At 41.9% G+C, this 15178-nt stretch overlaps 1 protein-coding gene across 1 annotated transcript; it reads right to left on the reverse strand.

Moving 5' to 3' along the window:
• Positions 1-769: 769 nt before the first annotated feature.
• Positions 770-14467, reverse strand: LOC142771619 (uncharacterized). Its single transcript, XM_075873347.1, has 2 exons — positions 14341-14467; positions 770-9651 (listed from the first exon to the last, which is right to left on the reverse strand). Exons 1-2 carry the CDS (start codon positions 14462-14464, stop codon positions 9272-9274), a joined length of 504 nt encoding a protein of 167 aa, XP_075729462.1. The 5' UTR covers positions 14465-14467; the 3' UTR covers positions 770-9271.
• Positions 14468-15178: the final 711 nt, after the last annotated feature.

Genomic DNA, 15178 nt, shown 5'->3' on the forward strand with positions numbered 1-15178 from the left:
ACCACCACATCGGAAATAACAGACGAGAAAATGTCGCACCACAGGGGAACCTTGTAGTGCCGTTAGTTCTGTCGTGCACACAGTAGTGTTGACTGGACGGTGCTCACTATACTACGCCAGTGCTCACAAAACGTGAACAGCTTGCCGCTGTTAGCGTTTCACATGGTGCTGTTAATACACTGAAGTCTAAATATAACGAATTCGGGTATAATGAATTATTGGTTATAGCGAAGTAAGTGACCAATATGTTGCCATAGATACGTTGTTATAATTTACGACGAATTTTCGGATACAACGAAGTATTTTTGAGGCAGATGTGACTGTTATAATGAGGTGCGAGTATACAATAAAGTCGCATCTGCCACAAAAATACTTCATTATATATGAAAATTCATTGTACACATATATATTGTAGCATTGTAACTGTGACAGAGCCATCTTCACTTACTTCGTTATTGTCAAAAGAGTTGTTACCTTACTTTTATGTGAAAGCTGAACTCTCTGTCATGACATCCTATGTCGGGGTGACAGGATTGCCCTGCCGGCAATTTCGACCCGCCGTTTTATGGATCTGGCCCACAAGTCGCATCCAGGCATAGTAATTTATCATATGTTAGTTCTTTAGATCGAGGTTTCAGTGTACTTGGTTCATCGGTCGTTATTAATTCATATGTGGAATCTTCAGTGGTACCAGTGAAGATTGCTACACCACCAACATTGAGCTGCCGTGGGCAAGGTGGCTAAACACAAATGGAACGGGTGCCACACGTTATTCATCATGCTTTTATTTGTAGCAAACAGTCAAAGAGAGAAAGCACTCGACATGCCAACAGAGAAACTTCAATCCAGTGACAAAATCTGGTTTCAGTGTGACCACACGTGCAAGGACTAAAACTGATAAAAGCTCGAAAAGAGCGAAAAAAACTTTCACAACATGAATATGCTTGCTTCTCCGTGAACTGCCACGTTTTATTATTACCGTTCACCGTCACCGCATGATGGGACACACGTGCGCAAATATTTCTTGTCCCTAGTTAAAAACTGTAAACACCGGGTCGACAAATTGTTGGTGTTATTTCAGGTTGTCAGTGGCACATTAGGGAGTTTTCGAATGGGAGCCCAAAAGCCCTTTGCGTATGGACGCTTTTGGGTCAAGCAGGAGCGATGAGTCTTCGAAAAGGGTTTGCTGTGCTTTGGACACTCCTCCTATTCTATGTCACTCTAGTCATGGACGAGAGCCGTCACTTCAGTAGGTGCTATCACATTTGTCAACCCAAAACTTTTGGCGCAGGCTTTGAGGCTCCTGCTAAATTCGAGAAATAGCGTCCCCAACCCAAAACCCAAATGCAGTTTGGGTTTCGTGCATGCGCAGTGGGGTCTTGACGTTATTTCTTTGGGTCCCCAAACTTTTGGGGTTTCTATTCAAAAACCCCCTATTGTCTATATGTAGTTTACTGTGCCAGTGAAGTTACCTTGCATCTAAATCAGTGTTAGGCAGTCTGCGGGAAACAATATCGAGAGAATGATAGTGAATACTACATCATAACTATACAGGATATTGCAAAATACGACCCACTATCCCACTACATATTTTGACAAGGTCAATAGCACCAGAAAACATAGTGGCAAGGTACAAAGCCGGGACTTTAAAAGGGGGGCGTCTAATACCTCCACATACGTACATGCATAATCATGCATGCATGTATGTAAACACATACAAAGTGAAAAACTTCAGAGTGGGGCAGGGGGCAGGTGGAGTTGTATGCTCCTTCCCGAACCCCAAGTGGCTATGGCTATGGTCGGTTATTAACATGAGAATGGGTGAGTTGTCCCACAGTATGCAATGCACAAGACTATTTGCGTCACATCGAGACAGGATAGTGTTAGTTTATACACTTGAGATCCCACACAACACCACGACGGTTTAGCAAAGTGAGGCTTGTAACTATTTAGATGATTGTTTGCCCATACATAGTACAACAAATGCAGAGGATGAATGAGCATCAATCCCTCAGCATTCGTACATTAATGATTCAGACAGTAAAACCTCAGGTTCAGCCCGTAACATGAGTAATAAAAGCGGTACATATGCTTGGCATGTGAAACATGATCAAGTTAAATGACATGTCCAACCCACAACATTTTGATTAATCATCTAATTAGACTTACTGTACCTACTTCAAGCACGATGTTATTGACAGCCACACAGGTGAAAACCTTCGTTCTGACAGTTACAATGACATCTGAGGACAGCCGCTGTATGTGAAACTTGTGAAAATTTGTTAGCGACAACAGGGCATACTACGAAACAGTGTATTGGGAAACTGCTGCACAGAATCGGGATGCTTTACCAGTCTTCCCGCTCAATTGCCACTTCAAAGTTCCGAGAAAAAAATTTTTTGCTCTACAGTTCATTTATACTGTTGCGACGCTGTTACCTACGTTTTACATGGGCAATCGTCACACTAGACACTTTACGCATGCTACAGCTGTCATTTATCTTTAGGGCCGGCTGCTTTTTATATAAAATCTTCGAAAGCCACAACAAGTGTGCAGGCTAAGACTGTCAGTAAAGTGAGTGAAGGACATTCCATTTCTGCCCTAAATACACAAAAACGAGTTGAGCTGAGCACTGCACAAATGCCCCCACATCAGTGAACTGTGAGTGGCATTCAAGGACATGAAATTCAATGCCGGAAGTTCGCACAACTTTAAATTGCGAGTTCTTCCAGCAAAGCTGTTGAAACTCGATCTCCCGCAACGGTTCTCACGTGGTCATTTCGTGACACGCCTTTCACTAGAGAACATACGGCCCAATGGAACCTTTTTGAACCTCCTGTGAAGGTGTCACAACCATTCGACATGCAAAACAGAACAAAAAAAAAACGGAAAAGGCCACACTTTCATAGGCCACAGCATGTTCTTAATTAAATGTGTGCAAGGACAAGAAAACTAGAGTATACGTAAAGTTTTCTATGACATGTTACTGAAACTTTCATTGCAAGGGACAGTCGATAGAAAATCAGCAGGGGCGTGCGCATATTGAAATTTTCAAATACAAAGAGGGCGATATACTGCCTTCAAATATCTAATCGAATATGAGTGCACCATTGAAAAGTTGCAAGAAGAGAAACCACAATAGCTTTTACTACTTTACTGAAAAAAGAATTGTTTAAGCGCATTTTGCTAGGTTGCAACATACTGATGGTTATTCTAGTAATGCACTCATTACAGATTATCATGCAGTAAAACTAACTGCCTGAAATGTTCAAAAAGTAAGCACTCTGTATGCTCTTAAACAACTTATCTCAATATATAGGGAAAACACATAGAAATAAGGCAGTACAATACAATGTAACGCTAGATTAAAATGGGTATATATTAGCCACCTTCTACAATAAAAGTACAAACAATCACTACTCATAAGTTGTCATTCCTAATATTTGAACTTGTCCAAATATATGCCTCCCTAATTAACCATATATTTGGCCATGGTCAAATATTCGACAAACTCTAAATATGCATTTTTCTAAACGAATATGCTTTGAACAAAGGAAGTATATAATTTGCATATGAAATTTCCAATTAATCACACATCTCTAAAGATGATCATTTTATGAAGCACAACACGAGTCGATTCATCTTGAAATAGACATATGACATGCTGCAATTTCAGTGGCGCACTAGGATCGTTCAACAAAGCGACACACCTTTCACACTTTACTGTTGGACGAGTATAAGCATAGCTTCATCGCTAATGTTGTTTCTAGCATGTCTCTTTCACATGTACGGCTGTAGGTTCACAAATGTTGACATCATGCTAAGAATGGGCAATGAGCTCCCGCCAGTTATGCGCCACAAATCCCGAGGTGCAACAATTTTTATCCACTTTTCTTTCGTGATTGCCAATGACATATAAATGCGTAACATTTGTAAAGCACTGCTTGTAGCAAGTGCGCAACACCGGGCATGTTGTCTTCGCTGTAATCTGCAAGTCAGACTTATAATAGAAAGTGAAATTTTGTATGTGGTCTGGTAATGCGTGGGCCGAAATCGTGGTGCCACGAGTTCCAGGAGCAAACTTATTTACAAACTGTGTTACTCAATTTGACGGCGCGAGCTTGATAAGGTAATGAAACTCTGGTCTTTACAGCAACGGTGCCATTGTGAATAAAGCAAATTTCCACGCTCTGAAAAGCTGAGTGTGCTTATTGTGACGAAACCAAGAGTTAGTTTACGAAAAAGCAGATGTGATGGGAAGTGCATTTCACCGTCCAAAAAAGTTGTAGAGATCTGGGCTGAATTACAATTAGAACTATTAATAAATAATGTGTGAGTAAAACCTTCGTCAAGACACTTGATACGATTGTTATCACATAAGTGAGTTCAGTAAGAGTATTGAAAGCCATAGTAATATAAGTTTCAGAACATTTGGGTAAGTACTCTGTAATTGGTTTTGGAAACAACAAAGATGATAAAAATTGTGGCAGAGCGATGTACAGATCATGCAGTTCAAAATAATAGGTGCACAAAAACTCAAAACAAAGAAAAATATTGCAGGAATAAGGATAACATTGAATGCAGGAATAAAAGAGAAAAAAACATTGCACATCATCGTATGAAAAAGTATCAGATGTACCACTTAGTTCTGGGAGGCAAAAGAAAAGGGTTATGTAAAAGCACCATGGCACTCCCTAAGATGTCTTACAAAGGAATGAGAAGAACCCCACCCTACAAAGGCCTCAAAATATGAAGTTTGATAAGCTGACTCATACACCCGAATTGCAAATTCAGGCACATGAAACTTCACTCAGTAAATTAAAATCTGTTAAACGGAACCACTACCTAAACGGAACTATTGCCTCTGTAATGCTTGGTTTAGGGCTTGTTATCTGCACCAATCTTCGCCTCTCAGTAAACAGAACTCCTGTTAAATTGAACAGAATTTTCCGGTACCTTCAGGATACGTTTACTGAGAGTCTCCTGTAGAGCCTAGCAAACAAACTTATTTCCCGTTACTGTATTAAACTATTTTCATTTCAGTGTGCCCCCTGGCTAGAATTAAAAACGATCGGGTGTTCAGACTTTCCTTACTGTACAATAGTGTTTGTGCTTAGAAGGAAAAACTACACCTGAAAGAAGTAAAATGAACATTTTGATTGAAATACTGCACATGCATGTTTCACGCAACCCGAAAATTTAGTACAGACATCGCCCGCAAGACCGTACTTGCACGCGCTAAGCTCCGTGGCTCTGCACCCCGAAGCGTAGTTTTCCTACATGGTGTCAACAAACATCTCGTCCCCAGTGTAATGTCACAGAATTGAGTAAATGTGCTTGGTACCGAGGCCATTGCACAAATTGTTGGACAGTGGCGTATGCCACATCGCATGCGATGCTGTAAAGAAGGTTGCACCCTGGTGGCGTATATTTGTGAAAATCCTAATCTGTTGTGTCTGCTCTCTTTTTTCCCGTTTTAACAACGCATGCCAGATATTCTCAGCTCAGATTGCAAATGTTGCAAGCATTATCAACATCACACCTCCGATTGTAAGTTCAACGAGTGCCACATTTTCGAGAAAGGAAACTCTGGCAAGCCAGTTTATGAAGGTTGCGTGACCAAAAAGTAGAATGTTTAAAACCGTGAAAGAAATTCACACCCTGTAAGGTTTAGCTTGTTCCCCAACAATAAAATTCATCAGTCTTGCCTTCACTTACTTTGTCGAAAGCTGCACTTGACTTTTCCGCTGAGAATACCGGCAAACTGATAGCAGAGTGTCCTCAGTGATTTGAAAGTACCACGAGCACCGCAGGTCAAATGAGCGAGTTCACCAACCTATGCTGTTAATGCACACGTGTAAGACGTCTTGTCAATTATCCCGGCGTAATGGCATAGCGCAGCAAAAGGACGATAACGCACATGCCGTTCATGATTTGGAAGTATCGGGCACACAGTGACAGTACAAGGACAGGCATGCATGATAGGCGATTATTGTTAGCAGCAGCCCAAGTTATCTTTTCGCCCACCTTTCTTCACATTTACATTACTAATACTACCCATAACATCACCTATATTTTCCCTGGCATCATTGTCTGTTAGTTCTCCTTCATATTGCGATTATTGGTGCAAGACGAAATAGAACTCTTTTTCACTTCCCCTCTCCCCCCACTTTTTTTTTAGTGTAAGACGTCTCCCCACAGCTAAAAAAATAGGAGAAAAAGCAACTAGGTACTGGGCTGGAGTTCTTCGCGGCACCCTCGTGTTACAGGAACAAACTGAATCCCATATATATGTACTGCATCCAGGGGCGTAAGCACAAATAGAATCTTTTTTTTTTTTTGGATCACACACCCTTTTTTGATCTGAAGTGGGGGCCAGGCAGGCAAATGGTCATTTTGCATTATGTATGCTATGGCCAAAAAAAAAAACAAACAAAAAAACGCCAAGCCTGCGCGGAAGCCGCAGCACAGTCACTGCTAAAGCAAGATAAGCGATCTTTCAGAGCCTATGCTAAACACTCATTGGGTAACTGTTGCAAGCAATCTTGCTGGGTACCCACAACGGCATTAATAATAATAATTTCTGGGTAGTGGACCGCCATTCCCTATGCTATCCTTCGTCCTTCTTCTGAGAAGTGTGGTATCTGCTAAACGCCTGCAAATAATTTTGTGCCAATTGTTCATGCAGTGGCTGACGAGGATGAGGAATTATGCCTTAAAGGGGCCCTGCAACACTTTTTGAGCATGGTCAGAAAACGTTGGCGATCGATAGTAGAGGCTTCTGACAACACGCAAGCCAAATATTGTAGTGCAGCATGCAGCCTGGAATTCACAAGAAATCATCAGTCAGCTAAACATTGCTTTCTGTTCACTCGACAAATCACGCAATATACCGAAAAATCACACGTAGCAAGTACATCTATTGGCCATTGGCTGATTTGAACATGGGGCGCTCACTCGCTACAGATATCGCCGCGGGAGGCGGCTACTTGTACACGCGTGCGCGTTCAGTCACACTAAAAAAGCCGCACATTCAAAGAAAAAAAGAAATAACAAGTGCTCAAGGTCACACGGTTACCATGACGTTTCTCTGTGGCCCTGCCATCCCTTTCTGCTTAGCTTTCAGCACATTCCTCGGGACGAGAGAAGAGAGAATGCCATTGCAGCGTGTGACAAATCATGGTAACTCCGCTCGTACTGGATGGATTCTTAAAATTCTTGCGGCGTTGAATTTGTGAGGCAATAAGCTCTTCCAGTGAATTCATTCCTGGGTTACTTAAAAAACTGTTTCAGGGCCCCTTTAAGTGGGTCTGCACCACAGTTAATAGGTGAACAAGAACAAGCTTTTGTAATGGGTTGGAGCATTGGACGACCCACTCGTTACGCTATTCGCATTGTGTGATGACTGGTTGTTCTTTCGCTGTTTTTAAACGCTTTATAAGTCATATTAACACGATTGCTTTCCCGACATCAAGCCTGCCTAAGGCTAGTTTGCGAACAAGTCCCAAGCAACAGTGTGGCTTAGAGGTAGAATACTGCGCTGGCACGCAGCGAACTCGGGTTCGAGCCCTACTGTGTACTTGGTACTAGGTTTGTTTTTTTTTATTTCTTATTTCGTGCAATGTGGTTACATACACCAGCGGCGGCGGCAGACAACTGCGGTGCCACATGTGAACAGAGTTGTGATCTCATAACAGCTTTCGCTGTAAAAATTATGGGTGGGGGGCACAGGCCCAGTGTGCAACCCCTTGGCTTCGCCACTAGCTGCATCAAAAAGCTTTTTCAGCCCCAGCAGACGATTGAAAGTGCACGGACAAACCTTGCACCTTTCATGGAGTACTGTCGTCTGACAATAACAATCGTCACTTCACTCGTTTGGGCTTCCTCCCTTGAAAACACCGCACTCATCACTTTTTGTCGTCAAGAATACTAACCATGCAGAGAATGTGCACCTAGTCTACAACCTGGAAGTACCATGTACCCCGTGATAACACGACAAAACAGAAAACGCATTCGAGATGAATCATTAGTTGTGCGACAGAAAAATGCTCCGAACACACCCTTCCTTTCTACACTCTAAAGAAATAATGCATAAAAACGGTGTCTTTTTGTCCCAAAGCAATATTCGTCATCTGGCTTGCTTGCATTTCTTTCCTAGAAACTCTTCGTTTGCCAATTTTCTAACAATAACGCTGTCACACTGATAATGTGCTTGCTGTTCCATGACTCAAATTCATACAGCAGATGTTAATAGTCATCAACATAATCAGCCTGACTACACTCACAGCAGGGCAAAGGCCTCTCCCATGATCCGTCCATCAACCCGGCACTGTGCTTACCATTGCCACGTTATACCTGCCAACTTTTTAATCTCATCAACCCACCTTACCTTCTGTCTCCCCTTTGTGTGTATGTCTTCTCTGGGAATAGAGTCAGTTATCCTTAACGACCAGCGATGATCCTGCTTACGTGCTACGAACCCGGCCCATGTCCATTTCTTCTTTTTTATTTCAACTATGATATCCTTAGCCCCGGTTTGTTCCCTCACGCACTCTGCCCTCTTCTTATCTCTTACGGTTACACCCATCATTTTCCTTTCCATCGCTCGCTGCGTCGTCCTCAATTTAATCCGAACCTCCTTTGTAGGCCTCTAGGTTTCTGCTCCGTAAATAAGTACCAGCAAGATGCAGCTGTTATATACCTTTTTACTGAGGGTTAGTGGCATATTACCATTCATTATTTCAAAATGCTTGCCGAATGTGAGCCGCCCCATCTTTATTCTTATAGTCATTTCACTCTTATCGTTTGGCTCCATGATTACTGTTTGTCCTAAGTAGACATATTCCTTTACCACTTTCGGCATCTCTCCAACTACCGCAAAGTGCTGTTTTCTGCCGAGACTGTAGCACATTACTTTAGTTTTGTGCATATTAGTTTTCAGAACTGCTTTCTTGCTTTCCATGTTCAGTTCCGTAATAATGAGCTGTAATTCATTCCCCAAGTTACTCATCAAGGCAATGTCATCAGGGAATTGCAGGTTACTAAGATACTCTCTATTAACTCTTATCCCTAACTCTACCCAATCTAGGGTCCCGAAAGCCTTCTGTAAACATGTAGTGAACAGCATTGGAGAGATCGTGCCTCCCTACCTTGCTCCCTAGTACAGGGAAATTAATGCAAAATAGACGCTTGTTGTTGTCGGACAAAAAGACCGAAAGTGGGTGAAAAGGGCAGCTTCGCACTGTGCCAAGCTTTTTCATGAACTCTTGCGCTACAGGGACGAATTGAATCCGAAATACGTGTGCTGTATCGCATGCTTCTTGAGACCCTGCTGCTGACTGAAAGTGCGTGGGCAAATCTCACAACGGAAGGGTCTCTCACCCGTGTGAGTTCGCATGTGGGTCGCCATGTTGTGCTTTAGCGCAAAGGTCATGGGGCAGAGGTGGCACTTGAACGGCTTCTCGCCAGTGTGGATCATCTGGTGCCGCTTCAGGTGCCAGCGGCTGGAGCTGGTGTAGTGGCACACCTCGCACCGAAAGGGACGGTGTCGCTGCTGCATTACGCTCGAGAATGACGCCCTCATCCTCGCCATCGCCTCGGCCCGGCCAGCGGAGTGACCGGCCGCGGAATAAGACGACCGCAGATGAGAGACTGAAATGTTGTCAAAAAAAAAAACAAGCTGGGTGAAACAGGAAGAGTCACGGCGAGGCTCACATTGTGCCTGTTAATTTTATTACGAGTAAAACATTAAAAAAATCAGAAGTTCTCACCCTGCCATGAAAATAAGGTCAAACTAAGCTTTAGGTCTTTACTGCTATTCCTTTCAATGGCATTGTGCAATGCTTCTCCCCAACAGTTTCCTTCCTCCATTCTGAGAATTGGACTTTCATTGAAGTGCCTAGCATCATAACACTGGTCACGGTTTCACGCCAAATTATTTTGACACAGCAATTACTTTGAACATACAACTTGCCTTGACAAAAAATCAGGAAGTCACATGAAAAACAGCTGACAAGTCCACAATAAAAACAGCACCAATTATTGAAAACAGTGCATAGAAACACACATGTGACACACACGTTCTTGAGTGCTGCATTTCTGCATGCTGGCCAGCGTCAAGTTTTTCGTATCAGAGGCCAATATTAGTGGGTTATAAAAGGTTCGGTTAAAAAACTTTCATCCTTACATTTATCACACGAATTTACAATGGAAATCAATCCGGAAACTTCAGAAGGAATGCTTCACTGCAGATGAAACATTTGTCCTGGCTTAGGGTTCAAAATGAAAACCGATGCTGTTCCAGGGCACTCACTGCTATCGAGCGGACCAGAAAGCTATTAGATTGCAGCACTGTGACAAGCTAGATTGAGTTAGCTCAGTTGATTGCAGCACCACGTTATTGTGGTTTTCTCGTGTCATTCTATCACACAAACTCAGGCAAAGGTCATGAATTGAACATGTGCACATGTTATGACATCCTAATATTCCTTCTTAAGGTGCTTCTAAAAGAAAGGCTCTGTACTTGATACAGTCGAAACTCAACACAGAAAAAATAGTTATATATATATATATCATATGGAATGCTAGAATAGTTAGGTTTGACTCGAAATGTGTTAAGACCTTTTGGTTCTTGCAAACTTTTAATACCAGAATCAAAGCCGAAGTCAATATCGTGCTACTGGAAGCAATCTACATTTTCCTCCTTTAAGTTTGATAGCAAACCCAAACTTGTAACTGGGCACAAAAGCAAAACACACAGTGCACAACAGTAAGAAAAAATGCAGATGTTATATTACAAGAATTGACACTCAACAAATGGTATGACTTATCCACGGTAGTGCAGATGGGGTTTTACATACGGCTTAACAACAACAAAACACTTTAACATCGTCATTATACTAAGCCATGTCACTGGCACCTACGAGAATTTAAAAGACGCGAATGCACCCGCAATCATGAAGTGTGATAATTTCAATGAAGATTACTGGTTTTGTAAAAATGAAAAAAGAAACAAATGAATCAAGTACTTTTGCTGTAAAGAAAGAAAACAAAAGTACATTCAGAGTGGCAAAAGCAAAAATGGTCATGTTCAAGCATGTCTGCAATATGATATAAAAGTGTGCAGATATTAAAGTTGGTTTATTTTATAAAACAATTTTTTACTTTTATTTTATGAGTAATATGCAGTCAGGAATTCATGTAATTTGCCAAGGTGTTTTGACTTGATGCTGGAGTTCACTTTAATATACTTAATCTGGCATAATCAGCATGACCATGAAGTCATCAACAGCTTGAATTCCAATAACACTGAATAGCAATTAGAACTACGCATGATCACGTAGCTCTTAAGCAATCAAGATTGCTGCACATATTCTTTTTTTTTTTTTCATTATTGTTCTACTTGCGCATGAAAACTGGAGACCAAGCCACTGTGCTCTTCCATTTTTGACACTTAAACCAGAACTGATAGTTAAACCAAAGCATTACAGCAAATTAATTAGGACGTGCCACCATATGTCAGTACTTTTGTAGCATTTAAGAAGTTTGGAGCTTCATTTACTGAAGAAAAAAAAATTGGCACGTCAGTGATCTTTTTTGACATGCCTACAATAGAATTTATGCACGTATTTGTATGTTTACTGGCAGAAATGTAAACATAAGGGTGGTTCTGCGCTGCCTTAGATTGGGTGCAGAATCTTTGCATTCCATTTGATGATGCCACTCTGCAGTAGAGATCCAATAAGGCTCAACTTGGCTAACTTTTTGCGTTGCCCTCTTTTGCCAACAACACTGGTTTAGAAACATTGTGGATCCAAAAACAACACAGCTCACAACTTCATAACATTCAGATATCAATACGTGCCCCAACCATTACACAGTCATGATATCTGTCAAGGTTGCCAGGCTCAATGATGGAAAATGTAGCAAGGCAACAAGCCAATGAACACAATGTACGCAAAAGCGGATGAAGTAAGCATTTCTGAACAAGACCGAACATGTACACTCAGATGCGTAGAAATCAGCCGGCATAGGCACATCATAGTCTTCACAGAATCTCTGAGACCATCCTTGCTGAAAGCAAGAAGAACAAGAAAGTGAAGACACAGACTAACATTCCATCTGCTAAAATGGTAAAGCAATGCAAGCAGTTTCGGACACGACTAGCTACAAGTTTACCAAACATTTTCAAGCGAGTAAGCTTGGTACTAACTTTTTTAACAATTATTCTGGACAGTTAGCTTTCTTTTTACACAGCTATATTCCACTATGGCAGAAAAAAAACAACAACCTGAACTTGCACGAAGTAATTGAATCACACTAATACACTCATCTGAACCACAAGAGTAATAAAAAGAACATTGAGTCACATGTAGGCCAGATGCAAAGCAAAACATTCAAAGACAAGTCTCGTACAACATGACAATAACTTAAGACATTAATAAAGAGCTAAAAGTTGTCCCAAACATTTGTTTAGGAATACTTCTCGCATAGAGCCAAGTCTTTTACCAAAGTATTCGAACAGTGCTACGTTCACCTTAATAGTGTATGAGCCTGTACATCTTGAAAAAACAGAGCAAACTATATGACGCAAAGTTGCCTTTGTCCTCTTTGTTTGTTTTTTCTTCCCAGTGACACATAGCTTTCAGCCTTTCGTGGCGAGAAAGCAAAACCGGGCAGGCTCATAAGAGCATATCTTGCTGTTTAGTCTGACAATGTTCGTGGGAAAAGCTTGTATATAACGTCACAATCGTGTACGTGCAATTATGTGCTGGTGATGCTATCCCGTTCTTGAACGCTTCCAACATTCTTCAAGCACAAATAACTGTTGCTTGCGCAATGTGAACAGTCACAGCGCCCACTGACGGCTACTGTAAACTGCCCGAATGAGCTACCTATTGTCATCAACAGCCTGTTACACAAAAAAATGTAATTTTCCATAAGCTTTTCCTTTACCAAAGTTGATAGCAATATAAGCATATCTAGGTGCATGTTCAATGTCACATCAGTGCGCACACAGTCATTCTACACTTTCGACAAAACAAATGATCGACGGGTGCAGGAAAATACGCATTGACCCTTTCATTCTGAACATGCACAGTTAATGTTCGAGAAGCTGTTCATATCTGCATGGAAATTCGCGCTACATTCCGCAGCACCGCAATTTTTTTTTTTTTTGCAGCACTATTAAAATTACGTACTGACAGCGCCATGCAACTCAACGCAAGCATATTCTACCACTCACAAAATATGGTGCGTTAGCAATGATTCACACCGCGAGAAAATTTTCTCAATTTCGCTTAACGACTTCATTTAGGTGCCAGTACCGTACTCGAATACTAGAACAGAAAACTTTTTTTTTTTTGGCAGTTAAAATAATGTTCCTTTGTTGTATACTTTATGAGAGCGTTCTGCCATCGCGCTAAACCACATCAAGAAAAAAAGAAAAAACCTGACTGGAACTTCCGACGGCTAATTCACAGGAAACAGCTACTACGTGTTCATAATATGCCTTAACGTAACGAGAGCGGTGAAGTACTACGCGATGTTCGGCGTCGTTAAGCCGCGTTGCCTAAACAAGCAGCCACGCGAATTATCTCACAGCTGCTGACAGTCAAGACGCCTCACGTTCCCAGGAACCCTGCCGAGGCCCCGGCGGTCGCGTCTTTTGTTTAACCCACATTTGCGACGAGAGTGCAACGCAGCACGCCAGTTACAGGTACCAATACTAAAGATGCTCTTTTACGGGCGCTGCGCTCAGAGTTTATGGGAGGTTTCAGGATTAGATCGCAGGCTAGGCTGCTCAGCGCGACTCGCCTGTTCCACCCATGGTTCCACCGGAGGGCTTCGGCGGTTCATTCCATGCGCACTAAGCGTTTTAAATGCGTCTGGGAATAGAAAGACTCAACCGGTTAAGCGCGAGGTCGGACACGGCACCAAATTACGCGGAAAGACGGCCCGATTCAAGATTTTTTTAGCACTCCCCGTGAGAGCGAAACTGGCCGAACAACGCAGACGTCATGTCGGTGATGTCTGTGGAAGATGCCGATAGTGCTGGCGTCTTTTGGAACCATAGTTTCTTAATTTTAGGAAACTTCATGTTTGGAATGTCTTGTCTTGCTCAGGGTGCGCAGAAAGATAGCGGGTCGTGATCGGTATTACTCGTCATATAAACTACATCAAATTTATTGACCGTGATCCTGCGCAGCCCGTGCAAGGAAGTCAATCGCGGTCCATAAATTCAGCTTTAAGCCCTTAACCAAGTCCGGTCCCGGGTCGAACTGCAAAAGTCACCTAAAAGGACTCGAAGGCAAAAGCTGCCTTTTTTTTTTTCTTGCTCACTTTTATAAATCCTCCAAGAAAGCTTTCTCGTGGTCTTGCTGCGCCTCCGCGATTCGCTCACCTTCGACCTAGCGACGATATCTGCGATTACGCCACGTGTGATTGCGTCACGTTGTGGCGTCATAAATTTGTGACGTCATAATGACGTGACAAATTTTGGCAGTATGCTACGCCACCATATGATGACTTCTTGCATCACCCGCGTTCATGCCGACGACCACTTCTCGCGTTTGATGAAGCACGCAAGGCTTTTTTTGCTTTAGCGATTGACCGTGACAGTTCCCTTATTCTTCTATTTTTTTGTATTTTTTGTATATCTTGTAGTACAGTACTACCATGATAATGGGATAGCCGGCTCTAACATAGCCCACCTTCCCATATTTTTACCAAAAACGAATAAAAAACAGAACACTTAAGCAACACTCTGACACACATACATTGTCATAATCCAGCACCCAACTCCTCCACATACATGCTTTTCTAATTTGCCCTCTTATCTACTTTCTGGCCAGCTCCTTTTTTTTTTTCTTTTTTTAGTGCATTGAGTTTTCTCAATCGGCATCAGCTCTTCGTGAATATTTTTCGTTTCTTCTCTTTGATTATGAAGACATATATCTAACATGTCACATTCTGTTGCATAAAAGAAAAACATTTTTTTTGTCAGACACGATAAATGAAGGGCAAATTCTGAATTTTCAATGCAAGATTACTGCGCACCTCATCTTACTAGGCTTTTTTTTTTTTTTTTTTTTTTTCGAGCAATTCCATCAATGCTTATGTTTAGTTATCTTAGTTGGTTCTCAGCAATAAACAACAGTGGAAGTTCAGCGCTTACATT

This window comes from Rhipicephalus microplus, chromosome 9 (assembly GCF_043290135.1).
Source record: "Rhipicephalus microplus isolate Deutch F79 chromosome 9, USDA_Rmic, whole genome shotgun sequence".
Classification (NCBI taxonomy): domain Eukaryota; kingdom Metazoa; phylum Arthropoda; class Arachnida; order Ixodida; family Ixodidae; genus Rhipicephalus; species Rhipicephalus microplus.